General features: G+C 29.8%; 1 protein-coding gene across 1 annotated transcript in view; it reads right to left on the bottom strand.

The window, feature by feature from the left end:
• The window catches only part of LOC127277072 (B-cell receptor CD22-like), an 85,804-nt gene extending 75,469 nt beyond the window's left edge, over window positions 1–10,335 (bottom strand). Inside the window, exon 1 of the mRNA XM_051297892.1 lies at window positions 8,987–10,335. Within this exon, the coding sequence (XP_051153849.1) occupies window positions 8,987–9,086 (100 nt within the window). The 5' untranslated portion in view covers window positions 9,087–10,335. The remainder of the gene's footprint in view (window positions 1–8,986) is intronic.
• Between the last annotated feature and the right edge of the window lie 5,802 nt (window positions 10,336–16,137).

Raw genomic sequence — 16,137 nt, 5'->3', positions numbered from 1 at the left:
TTTTTTTTTTCCGATTAAGGCCAATTTAGCTCTGATTAGAAGAATGATTTTGCTATCAATGTAAATTGTTTTATGTAGTTTTTAACTAAAGAATAACTAAATAAATAATATATGTATTATATAATAAATAATTAAATAAATAAAAAATAAATTTTAATATATTCAAAAACAAAATTTGTCTCATGTTCTAATATAATAACAGATGCGCAGAATATATTTGAAAATTTTGCATATAATTTATGCATCAAAAGCGGATTACCAGTGTTTCTGGATAATTAAAGCTTTACTCATTGTTTTAATTTCAAATGTAAGTACATAGCAAGTTAATTATATATAAATAGCGGTAGACGTATAGTATTAGTAATATAATATGTAATGTAATATGTTCTTTTTAGCGGAATTGTTGAAGCGTTGTTGGATATATATATATATATATATATATATGTTTGAGTAAAAGGTGAAATTAAACTCAGCTGCGGGAATTCTGATTCGCCAAGGCCTGAGCTTCAACTATAACGTCTCATGGGTCTCGAGTGATATCAAATGACAGGTGCATAGAATATTCCTATTAACGAAGGTTGACTGTCGCACCCGTGAGAACAGATAAACCTTCGCCATTCTCAAAGCCGTAAAATAATAGTAATATTAAGATAACCCGGCATAATCTATTATTTCCTAGTATTATTAACACAAACTGTCATATAAATTTTATCTACATATATGTATATAAATTGCATATACATTAAACTGGCACATCATTACCTTCAAATAATTCATGTCAATTCAGTTAAAAGGATAATTAACATCAATGCTATATATATATACATTTCGTGTATTATCGTATTGGTAATTTAATTGTCAAATTAATCGCGAAAGTTTTGTTTCCTTTTTGGCGATAAAAAAAATTTCAAGTAACATTTCTTAAAAACATAATTATCCTAATAACAAAAGGATATCCCTAGGATATCCATATCAATGGTCGATATTCTACCCTCACAACAAAAGGATATTCAGGATATCCTTGGGACGTCCTGGGGATATCGATTTGTTTTCGGCGGTTTGGATATCCCTGGGATATCTTAGAGATGTCCATGGATATCCAGAGGATATCTTAGGGATATCCGAATCGCCAAAAGCAAATGGATATCCCCAGGACGTCCCAGGGATATCCTGAATATCCTTGTGTTGTGAGGGTAGAATGGTCCCCAGGATATCTTGGGATATCCATAGGATCCAAACCACCGGTCTGTGGGACATCAACAGGACATCCATAGGATATCCCTAAGACACCCACAAAATATCTATTGGATATTATATCGCAGGATATCCATGGGATATCTTCAGGATATCCATGGTATATCCTCAGGATTTCCGTGGGGATATTCTTAGGATATTCACGGGATATTTAATATCTCAACATATATTTTTAAAGGTTAAAATTGTTAAGCTAATATAATGAATAATAATATAATAAAAACAAAAATCTTCTGAGCTTCTAATTTATTTTAAATGAAGATTTTTAACGCATTTTTTCAAAGTTTTTAAATAAACTCATGCTCACTTAATGTATAATTAATATTAATAGTTATTCGTTATTTGTGGGGAAGAATTTATATTCTTTTTATTTTCTGACAATATTAAGCATATATGAATAAAGGAATGAATCACGAATGAAAAAAAAAATTAGTTAATAATTTTTCAAATTAAACAACTTTCTCGAAAAACAAGGTTGCATTTTATTTTATTTATATAAAATTTAATTCAGTGAATATTCTCACTCATAGTCTCATAATGACTTTAAAAACAGTATCCTGAGAATATCTTCTTGACATCCAGACGATATACTGAGAATATCCTGAAAATATCTGTGGGATATCCTGACGATATCTATGGGATATCCTGACAATATCTATGGGATATCTGGAGGAGATATATGAAAGTCTATAGAGATATCCAGAAGATATCCTGTGGATATCCTCAGTTATCCATGGGATATCCAAAGGATATCCAAACCGCCGATTTTTTGGATATCTTTAAAAGATCCTTTTGATATCCATAGGACATCCCTAGGATATCTGCGGCATATTATCAATATATCCCAAGATATCTTGTGTTATTAGGGTTAGAATATTTTTTTTTTTTTTTACATACGAATTTTTAAATAAATTCTCTTATTGAAATGCAAATATATTTTAGACAATTAAAGAAAAAAATTACGAAAGAATTGATGTGAAAAATTCACATTATTATCCAATTATCATTTAATTAAACTTTCATACATTTCAACTACCGCATTCCTACTTTGAGAGCGTTTAACTTTTAATGAACCGAATTTAGAATAGTTCTAACATTCAAGTTTGGATTGTTTTATCGTTGCGAGGATTCAGAATCCAATGCTCACATGTACAAAATATTTTTAAATTCTTCTAATGGACCTTTCATTCAAAAAAAAAAAAAAAAAATAAAATAGTAATAATAATTTCAAAATTGTTTTTACAATTATTTCTTTCTTTTTTTGTATTCTGAAATTTTGAAACAAAAAAATTTTCAAATTTATTGCTTTCTAAAAATAATTTTTTTCCTATAGTAGAACAGACATATTTTTTTTCCCCGACAAATTGTATTTTTATGTTATACCAATCAGATTAAACACACAGAGAGGTTTTGAAGGGGAATATAAAACATAAAAAGAAGAAAAAAAAAAAAAGGGAAGTAAAGGAAAAAAGGTTAAAAAGTGAGAAAAATATTAGAAACAGAGAAATGATGAGATAAAAAAAAGAAGGAAGAAATGATAACAGAGATCCTGGATGTTTGGTGTCGTTTACGGTTTATACCCCTCGAGGAATCTACTTGTCACTCTCACTTCAGTCAATGTCAAATTTTTCTTTGCCCTTTTTTACTCATCGTTCAAAAGTTTTTTTTTGCCTCCATTTTTTTTTTTTTTTTTTTTGCGTACTTTTCCGGAATTGTATCTAGTCACTGTCTTTATCCAGCGAATCGTGTACAGTTTCTGAACATATAGTGGGTTTAATCCGTTCGTTTAAAGTTGTGTGGATGGGGTATAGAGAACGGGGGGGGGTGAGGGTTTGTTAAGGGGGTGCAAGTGAGAAAGAGAAGTCCGGCTTCAGGCACATTGGAAGTTTCGTATCTCTCGTTGAAAGCATGTAACTGCTACCCGATCCCAAGGGATTACGGGTAATCTGCGGTAAGCTAAGGCATGTATAGGTACCCTACAACCTGTTTCGGATATTGTTTCGAACGCTATATAGCTTTGTACATATATTCGCATGTGAATTGCGCTTTTGGTTGAGTTGTCTAAACTCGACTCTCTGCATCATATATATATATATGTATATATACTATGGACCAGTCTCTCGTTAGTCGGCACAAAATGAGAGGGATGACGGAGAATTAAGCATAAGTTTCAAAAGTCCTCTTTATAATTAGAATTTTCTTTTATTTATTTAAATATCCCACTTGGAAAGATTCCCCAGAAAGTGACCCCTGGAGGTTCTATCAGAATTTCGCCGGAACTTCCGACGGAATTCCGATTAATTTTTTTCTCAAAATTTTTGGAGTTTTTGGAATTCTAATAGAACCTCCAGGGGGCACTTTCTGGGGAATCTTTCCAAGTGGGTTACAAGTTTCTATAGGGCTAAAAACCCCTCTAAGGAACATTACTGAGGATTATCTCCCTTAAAATGTTTTAATTTGTCATCCTCGTGACGTCAATTGAACAAGAATTTTTGATTTTTCACATCGTTTTTCAATCATTTATGTACAAATATGATTTAAAATTAAAATTTACACATAAATTAAACATATAAATTATTGCAAATTTCAATTATTGTATAATAAATTGCAAACAGATTGAAGATTTAAAGGAGAAAGCGTCTCAATTATAAATTAAATTCTTCATTAGCAGTTGATAATTATGGCTATAAATATTAATTTGCTTGAATCGCATATATATTGCTTGAATCGCGTATTCTTCCTCCTTTTTTTTTTTTTGGTGTCTTGGAAAGAAATACGAAGCTGTCGACGATTAACACGCGATGAATGTACTATATATATGTACCTGCCGACGCGAGCAAACAGGGCTTGAATTCCGAATGCGGTAGAGTTAACTTCACTGTGAGTTAACCTGTTTTATCCAACCTTTTGTCGCGATGCTACTGAGAGGGGCGGGGGGGGGGCGAGACTCACCCTAACTTCGACAATTTCTCGTTCAACCACAAGAGCCCAACGGGTAATTAACTTTTTGCGTGCTATTCAAGAGGAGTCACGGAATAACCACCAACTCGACCTAATGGCCATCTCGTTTGTCATTCTCGGAAAGTAAGAGGTAATCGCGTCTCATTCAAAGAAGAAGAAGAGCTACACGTGAAATTGTCCCCACTATATATTTTTCTTTATCTCCTCTACTTAACTTCTTTGGTCGCCTCTTTCAATTTAAATTAAAACGCAAAGTAAATTTCTCCCGCGGAATTTTCATTTTAAAACTTTCCAATTGGAAAAGTGAACATTTTGAGGGTTTTCAAAAGAGTCCAAAACTTATTTCAAACTGGTTTTTGGAATGGGAGAGAGGAAACTTAATGGAACTTTGTGTATATATCGCGTTAAATTTAAGAGGCTTAATGGCTGAAATCTTCTGGTTAAATTTAAGAATTTCATTACGCGACTTTAAATTGTTTCGTTCTAATGAGAAAATTCTAAAATTAATTTTGATTTGGAAAAAAAGAGGGAAATAATTCTCGAATTGAGAAAAGAGATGTAACGTTCAAGTGCGTTAATGAAAAAAAAAAAAAAATGAAAAATTCTGACAAATAAATACGGGAAAAAAATAAAAAAAGGTTCAATTTTTTTTTTTTGCAAAAATTTTATCAAATTAATGTCGAATAATTTCACATGAAATTACTATGAAAAATAATTAACGGCTATTTATAATTAACTTTTTTCGATGACATTAAACTTGTCATTAACGTGAAAATTTAATAGGTATAATTACTATATTTACATCAACGCCATTTGCTAGTACTTTATCAAAATATTTATATAAGAATTTTGTGATATATCATTTTATTTAAACCGTTAGCAAAAACGTGTTTCGTTACGCTTCACTGATGCCTATGTAGATTTTACTTTAGTGATTACTTAGAATTACAACATTTCTTTTTTTCTAATTCATTTACAAGTATGAAAAAAAAAAGTTATTATCAGACATCACTTTAAGTGGCAGGTTCATAATCATCAGTTTAACTACCAAGTATATAAACACTTTAAGTAAAAATTATCCTCACCTTCTCATCATTTACTTAGTAAAGAAAACGTCATTTAATTAAAAGTACCATTTTTAATTTAATCTAAAAATAATTTTTCAAACTAATAGTAATTTATTTTTAAATAAAAATACTTGGCTCAAATTTTAGTGCAATGAAGCTACGAAAAAAGGCGGAATAAAGCATTATTTTAAAAACCAAACAACATAATTGAAACGAGAAGAAAAATTACAACTAAAAACTGAAAAACGTATAAATAATAATAACCATTATTAATAAATATACGAAAACATACGTAAAATATTGGCTTCTTTGAGAAAATGTATAGAAAAAACATTTAGGGGGGTAGGAAACGATCAGAATAGGATATTTATCAACTTTAGTTGACAATAAGTAACAAAAAAAATAGTAACAATTTTTAAAGCAATAATTAATGCCCAGCAGCGTGGGGTAAATGTGAAATTTTTGGATTTTTTTTAGAAAATCGAGTGTAGAAAAAAATTTAGGGTCGTAGGAAACGATCGGAATACGATATTTATTAACATTAGTTGACAATAAGTAACAAAAACAATAGTAACAATTTTTATCTTAAAAATTAATGCCCAGCAGCGTGGGGTAAATGTGAAATTTTTTGGTTTTTTTTAGAAAATCGAGTGTAGAAAAAAATTTAGGGTGGTAGGAATCGATCGGAATACGATATTTATCAACTTTAGTTGACAATAAGTAACAAAAAAAATAGTAACAATTTTTAAAGCAATAATTAATGCCAAGCAGCGTGGGGTATATGTGAAATTTTTGGATTTGTTTTGATGGAAACACTACTTGTGAATTAATTTCTATAAGAATATATGTATATACATATATTTAATTTATTCAGAAGTTATTCTAGTTATTCAATTATCGCAAGTATCAATTTTTCATAAGAAGAGTATCGAGAAATTAGCTTTATAACTGCTGGAAGAGATTAAAACGATATTTTACATTTATATGACTCTCTCCAAGTTTTTATTTATTTAGACTCATGTATATTTTTACCATATATTTACTCTGTTTCGCGCTGCTGTACACCTATTCGAGAAGGAGTGACTTAATAAATTCCCTACCACTTATTTTCCACGTCTAAAGTCTGGGACATATATCTAAAACGTATTACAGGTAAAAACTACGAGTGGAATTTGTAGTATTCGCGAAGCACACGTTTGTTAACATCCCTATACACCAAGAGAGAGTGAGAGAGAGAGAGAGAGAGAGAGAGAGAGAGAGAGAGAGAGAGAGAGAGAGAGAGAGAGAGAGAGAGAGAGAGAGAGAGAGAGAGAGAGAGAGAGAGAGAGAGAGAGAGAGAGAGAGAGAGGGGTGATACTATGAAGATCAGAAACGACACTTCCTTAATAAGTTTCGCCTCCAATGTGTGCGTTAAATTATCATTTTTTTTTTTTTTTTTTGCATATATCTGCCCCATAAATTTTACAATGGGATTAGCACATGGTTTAATTAAATGGGTCTAGTAAAGTCGTTACCGGATACCTTTTTGAAAGAGCGAGGCTTCTCTACACATAAAACCAAATCAATACTACCTTTTGGGATCGTTTCTTTTTTTAACACACTTACAAACCCTTTATCAAGATTCAGAATTTTTAGGTTTAAAATTACTCTTAAGCAAATATTTGATAAAAATATTCTCACAGGTAGGGTGAGAGTAAAAATAAAATATTTCTAAATTTTAATATTGATGATAAAATGCCTATTTCGAATTATGGACACTCTAAATATTTAGTTACAGATGCAAAGATGTAATATTACCTGTAGAACATAATCAAAAATTTCCAAGAGATTTTATGTATATACGAAATTTAATGACTAGTTTAATCTGATTGGATAATTCGACCTACAGAGGCGCTGTAGTCGCGACCATGTGTTCGGATCAGGTGGTCTTATGGAGAATTTATCATGGTGAAACAAGTGTATTTAAGAAATTAAAATATAAACTTCTAGAAACAAGGTAAGTCGAATGATAATTAAAAAATTGTTTCCTCCTTTATTAGTTTATTTTAATATTTTCATTTTTGCAGATTTGGTGATTACTATATATTTGGTCGTGATTTTGTGTATTGTAAAGTTAACCTCAAAAAAAAGTTTGAGTTGCTGTTCACTTTTATTCATTAAAGCAATAACTGTTATTTATTATTAGGAATTAAAATATAAACTTCTAAAAACGAGATAAGTCAAATGATGTTAAAATGATATTATAAAAAATTGCTTCCTCTTTTATTAGTTTATTTTAATATTTTCATTTTCATTCAGTGATTACTATTTGGTCGTAATTTTGTGTATTGTAAAGTTAACCTCAAAAAAAAGTTTGAGTTACTGTTCACTTTCATTTATTAAAGCAATAACTTATTTATTATTCCTTTTATTCAAATTGTTTCAAATTTTTGATTTTAAATGATAATTTTTCTAAATTTTTTTTTTTAATAAAAAAAAAAAAGAATCTAAAATTATGAGGTAAAATTTAATGCAAAAGGGATTTAAAAGAGAAAAATCGTCGATTGAAGATGACTGTTGAAAGAATTTTCCATTTTAATATCCGTAGGAAGAGGGAAAATTTTACCCACTCTACTTTGAGAGAGAGAGAGAGAGAGTAACAATTGAGTTTTATTTTTTTTTTCTCAAAGAAGAGACGAGTAATAAAAAGATGGGTATTAGGTGTATGATGAAGGTTTGGTTTCCTCGAGTTCATTCACGAGAGAATTGAATCTCACTATTCATGGAGGGAGGGAGATGAAAAAGCGATTAATCGATGAATATTTAAAACTATTCTAATTTTTCTAAAAGATTTTTTTTTTCAAAAAAATTTCTTTCTATTCTACAATCTCCAATAACCATAGAAACCGCAAGTATTCCCAAAGGACATGTATACACATAGTTAGTAAGAGTTATTGTCTCCGGTAGGAAGTCGAGCGATAGTGGCAATCGATTCAGTTCAAGAATTTGACTCCCCCAGCTCTTGTTTTAAGTAATTTGTACACACATATATAGAACTATAATAACCAAGAACAAGATGTGTGATTAATAAGAGTAATATATTTTACTATATGCCACAGAATTAATTCCATACAAAATACACTAAAATCAGATTATTAATAATACTTTATGACACAAATTACATTACATAATGTACTTTTAACTGCCATAATAAAAAATTACGTGTCATAAATATATATATATATATATGATTCCTTCCCTATTTTTTCCTAGTGGATTGCTTCCACATAAACAGAAGGTTACAAGTTAAGTACTTCCTCTATATGAAGGGAACAAAGATTATTTACCTCGAATTAGGGGTGAAAATCGTTTAAAGTTCAATTTACCAACAAAAAATAGAAAAAGGGGACAATCACCGAAATTAAATAGTAATAAGTATATATTATAATTTGTAATCGATATGAAAATTATATCACCAAATTGAATTTTTTGGATATATTAAAATGAATATCTAATTAGAAAAGTTTGAAAATTTTTTAGAATTCGTTAAAAAGGAAAAAAAAAAAATTAAATTCCCAGCATCTGAAGTAAGCTTTCAGAATAATGGGTTGGCGAGAAAATAGGAAGGGGGTTGTCATATACAGTAAAGTACACACGTCTTTGAGTCAAGTCTTGAACTTTAAAAACTATATATATAGAGAGAGAGAAACCAGAGCATAACTCACTCGGCTTATCCAGATCAGATATCTCAACCTGCGAGTACACTGCAGCAACCTTCAGCAGTACCGACACCATTGTCGCGGCACTCCACCACCACATTTTCATTTTTTTTTCTTCCTTTTTTTCAACACAGACACAATGACATTATATCACAAGAGACACACACGCGTGTTCTTCTCCAAAAAAAAAAAAAAAAAAAAAAAAAAAAGAACCACACCAACCCTTCACGGTAACCCCCTTTTAACTTGGACCGCTCATGGTCTCTTTGTAATCCTGCACTAATTACTGCGCAGCATCGCACTTTTCATGCTCTCAAAAAGTGAATGCATGCGGGAAATTCGACACCAACTTCGTAGTATGTATTACCACTTGATATATCCTTTTTCGCCTTTTTTTTTTTTTCACCCCGATGAAATAAACGGATCGATGTTTTGTTCAAGTGTGCGCATCAATCTTTTATTCTCCTAGAACAATAACCACCGTTAACATCTTCCAAACGAAGTATCAATTTTTTTTGCATATAAAATCTGCTATTTGAAATCATCTTTCTGAACGAGTTTCACATTTCGGAGTTTCTTGACTATTTTTTCCTTTTTTTTTTTTTTTTTTTTTAATCTATGTTCCTTTCTGCTTTTATCATACTAAGTAATATGTTTTATTATCATATCACATTTCTAAATTTTAATCTCTATTTTGTGTGTTTTTGTCATTTTTTCCCCCTCTTTAAGTTTCAATGAAATTTGAGAATATTGAATTCTGAATTTTGCCATTTTATTGTCATCGTTTGATTATTTCTTTCTCTTTTGTTTGAACACTCTTTTCTTGTTCTGTTTCGATTAAATAGTCGAATTACAATTTTAAATTTGTATATTTAATTTGGTAAATAAAAGCGGCGAGAAATATCTGCTGATAAATGATTCGATTCATTAGAACAATATTATAAAGGATGCCCGAAACTTTGTATATCGTGCACAAAATAGCAATGGATAAAATTTGTTTAAATTCTAATTTCTTTTTTCAACAAAATTGATTTAAAAATCAAAAATTCTTATTCGAAAATTTTTCTTGAAATTAGTTTTTTTAATTAATAATTTTTCTGCATAACATAATTTTTGGGAAGAAAAAAAAAATTTGTCAGAATTTTTATTATCCAAGTAAGTTTCGATGAGTAGTAATAATAATAATAATAATAATAATAATGTGTGAGGGGGAAATAGCACAAGGGGAGAAATAATAGGAGTCACTGAGCACAGTTTCATTCATAGAAAGATATGGGATCGTGAAGAGAGCATAAAGACAAGATCGAACGAAATTTCCCCCATTAGGGATGGAACCACGTCGAGTCGTAACCCGTGGCGGCTCGGTACTGAACCAGTCTGAACCATTGAAAACCACGAGAGACTGCAGCACGAGCCAACTCGGTATTTCTCGGGATGATTCGACTTTATTCGTATATAGCAAGTCGACATCAGGCTTTAGCGCTCTCTCTCTCTCTCTCTCTCTCTCTCGCTCTCGCTCTCGCTCTCTCTCTTATACTGCAGATCGCTATGATTTACAGGGACAGCTAATGACTCGCCATAATCGCCGCGTTGCAGGCAGGATGCAAAACGGGAGATGCATACATTCAGAACATCGAATCCCAACGTCGATCGCCGTATCTAAATCAGCAGAATCCGGAAGCTCTATCCGCTCTAGATGCCTCAAATGTGCTCATGGATTTGAGATTTTCAGGGATATATAGATTGAAATCATATACCTTTGATGTATCAATTTATGGATATGACAGAAATCACAAACTATTCCATCATTTTTGAATATATTTGACCACAAGAATGTTTTACCTGATGCAAAATTCTCAATAATTTAAAATTTGGTTATACCAAAAAAATATTTGGATAAAACAAATAATATTTAAATTTCATTTCAGTATAAAAGTAGCAAAAACTAAAATAGAAGTGATTAATAAATATCTAATTTTCGAAAAATGGAGCAATAATTCGAGTCCTAAAAATCTATGAATATATTCAAAAAAAAAAAAACAAGAAAAGAGGTTAATGACAATAAACATTCAAATCCCATTTATTTCCGATGAGTGAAATCATTCATTTAACGCGGAAAATCAGTGAATATAACATCTTTCAACTCATAATCAGGGGGGCGTTAAATTATTTTCACGCACGTGGCGGTAGAAGCGTTAGAGGGGATATTTCCATTAGTAACGGATGTTGCTTTTCTATCCACCAGATATTATTGATCACCAGTAATAAATCTGGACCGACGCATGTTTTACCAAAAAATTTCAAAACTTCTCATTCGGAGGGCGAAAAATTATATATAAAAAAAGAGAAGAGGAAAAAAAAAAATGCTTTATACACATCGAGATCATCAATTTTCATCCAGAATTTCCATTAAATTATATTCTTGTCAACATTATAGTCTTCAACTTTTACTCTCAATCAATTATATTATCCATTTTAATATCATTTTTTCCCCCTTATATTTTTATTCAATATTTTTCTTAAAAATTAATTTTTTACATTTCAAATAAAATTGTCCCTCCGATTGTAAATACTGAAAAAAGGTTAGAGCCATTTTTGAATTGCAAAAGTTTCCTTTAGGAAGAGAAAAATAATTATCGATTTCGCGTAAATTGTCTTTTTTTTTTGAGAAACATTTTCTGAAAAGACGAGAGATTCTAAAGTAGAATAAAAAATCAAATTGACGCATATATCTTTTAGGGGGAAATTTAATTTAAAATTAATGTAGCAATATAAATTAATAATTCTCAACAGAATAGAAAAGCCAGATCATAAAACATAATTCCAGATAAAATTAGATGAGAATATGGTTATATATATTCATTTATTTTTGATATATCAAATATAATATATATATAGGGAATATCTTAAACGTTGAATAAAGCATGACTAATCCGGCTTTATTTAAAGTAAGCATTGGTTCAAGAGATTAATACTTCTCATGCTGCAGCCCAAGTTTCCTTAATCTTTACTTATGCAAAACATGCGCTAAAAACGTGCGCTATTAAATCTTACTCTACTTTATAAAGTTTTCTGTACTTTATTTACTTTGTTTACTTACTATAAGCTTTAATGGTATTATTTTAAATTCCCTTCAACTTTATTGTTTAATAATCAAATGAAGTTGCAAAGTTTTTTTTTCTCTTCATTTTTAAAGCCAGAAATTAACAAAAATGAAGAAATATAACATAATGTATAATAAGAGAAATTAAAAAAATTTATAACTTTTATATAGAGAAGTCTTTTTAAATTTATAAATTTGTTAAAAATAAATAAGTTCTTTTAAAAGTTAATATGATTTTAATTATTTGCAACTTTAATGTTCAATTCTGATTTTAGTTTTGCTGACATATGAAATTAAGGTCGTTATTTCCGTTTCAATTTGGCACAGATTGAGGCAGTTCAACTTGGAGTAAAAAAAATAAATATAAATACATACATACATACTATGAAGAAGGGTAAAAAAAATATTTAAAAAAAATTTTAAAGTATATAAATACATAACCCAAACAGCATAACATATTACCATAATATCCATTTCCACTTATTCCAATTTCCATTCCCACTTCCAGTTTTTCTAATTCCCACTTCTATTTCCACTTTTTCCAATTTCCAATCCCACTTCCATTTCTACTTCCACTTTTCCCAATTTCCATTCCTACTTCAATTCCCACTTCCACTTTTTCCAATTTCCATCCTCACTTCCATTTTCACTTCCCGTTTTTCTCATTCCCACTCCCACTTCCACTTTTTTGGATTTCCAATCCCACTTCCATTTCTACTTCCACTTTTCCCAATTTCCATTCCCACTTCAATTCCCACTTCCACTTTTTCCAATTTCCATCCTCACTTCCATTTTCACTTCCCGTTTTTCTCATTCCCACTCCCACTTCCACTTTTTTGGATTTCCACTCCCACTTCCATTTCCACTTCCTTTTTTTACAATTTCCATTCCCTCTTCACTATTTGAACTTCCAATTTTTTAATTCCCATTTACACTTTTCCAATTTCCACTTTTTTTAAATGGAAGCAGTCAAAGTGGAAATTGGAAAAGTGTAAATGGGAATGGAAATTAAAAAATTGAAAGTGCAAATAGGGAAGTGGGAATGGAAATTAAAAAAAAAGGAAGTGGAAATGGAAGTGGGAGTGTAAATTGAAAAAAGTTGAAGTAGAAATGGAAGTAGAAATTAGAAAAAATGAAAGAGCGAACGGAAATAAAAACGGGATTGAAAATATATTTACATAATCATAATAAATAAATAAATTTACTACTACTTTGTTTTAATTCATTTTTGACTTTTTTTTTTATAAAATCCAAGGTGAATAACGGCTCTAGAAGATATCTGATTGCGTCATACGCATCACTACAAATGCGAATGCAAAATTTGGAATCATGTTTGTATATATATATATATATACATACATATATGAGGTTTGACGATATTTTACAACAGAACACAGAACCGCTTTCATATATTCTCGAAGCGGGAATTGAGCGACCAGACATTGCCATGCATCATGGTACATCGTCGAACACACAGACTGTTAAATCAAACCCCCGTGCATTGGATACCATGACATGGTATCCGATGCCTATTACATTACATAATAGCTTTTCAGTGTGTTTCTGACTTTGTGGATATAAACCATAAACCGCGTCAGTCACGCACCATCTCAGTGTCCCACACGTTTGTCAATTTTTTTTTTCACACTTTTTTCTGTTTAAAAATATATACATTCATTCAAAATGAAGATGAAGGTTTTTCCATTCTGTTCTCTCGACGAATACTAACTAATACTAACTAATACTAACTAATATTAACTAATACTAACTAATACTAACTAATACTAATTAATACTAACTAATACAAACTAATATTAACTACTAATAATAACTAATACTAACTAATACTAACTAATACTAACTAATACTAACTAATACTAACTAATACTAACTAATACTAACTAATACTAACTAATACTAACTAATACTAACTAATACTAACTAATACTAACTAATACTAACTAATACTAACTAATACTAACTAATATTAACTAATACTAATTAATACTAACTAATACAAACTAATATTAACTACTAATAATAACTAATATTAACTACTAATAATAACTAATACTAATTAATAATAACTAATACTAACTAATAATAACTAATACTAACTAATACTAACTAATACTAACTAATACTAACTAATACAAACTAATATTAACTACTAATACTAACTAATACTAACTAATACAAATTAATACAAATTAATACAAACTAATACAAACTAATACAAACTAATACTAATTAATACTAACTAATACTAACTAATATTAACTACTAATAATAACTAATACTAACTAATACTAACTAATAATATAATATTTAATATTAATATAATAAAAATATAATATTTCTGTTTGAAAATAAAAAAATATTCGTCAAATTTTTTTATTCTCTTTTATATTTGTGATAATAGACCTTTTTTCGGACTTGAATGAACTAAAGGAAAACATTTTTTTTTCTTTTTTTCTATACGGACACGTGCAGATTTGAATTTAATGGAGAAAGTCATATTTCATTTGGAACTTTTAAACATCTAAATATTTTTGAAACGTTTGGAGAACCCTTCAAAAAGAATAAAATAAAATAAAAAAAAAAAAAAAAACAATTCCAGAAAGGAAAAAGTCTTTTTATGAACTTCAATTACAAGCTTAAAGGCAATAAAATTTCCTTAGTGAGTCGGTTTTACTCAAACTGTTAATCCTTTCATTCTGGTGAACATATGATCACCATATAGCTCCATTCAAACCATTTTTCTTTTCTTACTCTCAAAGTTTTCGTTTTTTTCAAAGAGATTATTTACGGTTTTATTTTTTTTTCGTTATGTTAAATATTTAATTTATTTGGAGATAATGAAAATCATAATAATTTTAAAATTATTATTTTAAAAGAACATTTAAATTTTATCTTTCTTATTTCCTTAAAAAAAAAAATATATATATATATTTTGTACTTTTTTCTAATTCATCTCTCTGAATTTCATAGGACATTTAGTTCGAGGTTTTCGAATCATTTGTAGTAAAGGAAGATCATTTCCGAGAAGTAGTGAGAATCGCAAAATACGGGAAAACTTAAGTGGAAAATCTGTTATTTTCTTCTATTTTTAAGTTCAAAAAAAAAGAAGGAAAAATCCATAGAATATGTAGTGGAAAAGACGAAGGAGTAAAAAAAAAAAAAATAGGTAATAGTTTTGACGGTGGTTAATCTATGGTACGGTCGGAATCGTAACGCCAAAAAGGGAACGGGAAAGAGGGTCGTTCGAAAATTTATGTTGGTGTTTACTTGGAGTGGGCCATACTCGTAGAATCACGGAAAAAGGGTAGTTATTACGTTTCAACCAACAAGGAATCTTCGTCGAACGAAGATTTTACTCTTCGCATTCAATGTTTTCTCATTCCCCTTTTTTATCCCTCCCCCCCCCCAAAAAAAAAAGATGAGCTCGCCTTAAAGCCAAAAATCCGTCTCCAAATACATATAAGTTACACTCCTCGTTACACTCGCAATGTCGGAAAAATTTCGTTAAAAATAAGAAAACAATGTTTTTTTCTATAAAAATTATTTATATTTCAGATAAAATGGAAATAAAATACTAAATGTATGTTAAAAAAAAAAGAATTACAAAAGAAATGATGTCTGATGAAACAGTAATGTGAGAACGACGAATATCTTCCTTCTCAAAACAGAGAGGAAAGAAAAACACAGATAAAGAAAAATAAAAAAAAAACGAGACTCGTGTAGGTACATTGTTACCCCTTCCTCTTGGGAAGAAGCCCCATCCTATACAAGAGAAACCTCGCATTATGCAGATCACTCCATGTCCAACGAGACAAAAAAAAAAAAAAAACCCTATAAAAGAAGGGGTCCTTTACCGTTTTCATGAAAAATCCCAAACAAAATAAAAAATGACATAAAAGTGAGAGAGATGGGCTTCAGACAATGTCCTATGTTTACTTCAGGAAATGTAATTTCCGCCCCCCAAAAAAAATTTATTTATTAATTTAATAATCAATACGTTTCATTTTTAATATACCTAAAGTCGAACATATCA

This window comes from Leptopilina boulardi, unplaced genomic scaffold (assembly GCF_019393585.1).
Source record: "Leptopilina boulardi isolate dan_hultmark-lab unplaced genomic scaffold, ZJU_Lbou_2.1 LbouV2_165, whole genome shotgun sequence".
NCBI lineage: Eukaryota > Metazoa > Arthropoda > Insecta > Hymenoptera > Figitidae > Leptopilina > Leptopilina boulardi.
The sequence above is the reverse complement of the archived record's forward strand: the minus strand, read 5'-3'. Positions and strand labels throughout refer to the sequence as shown.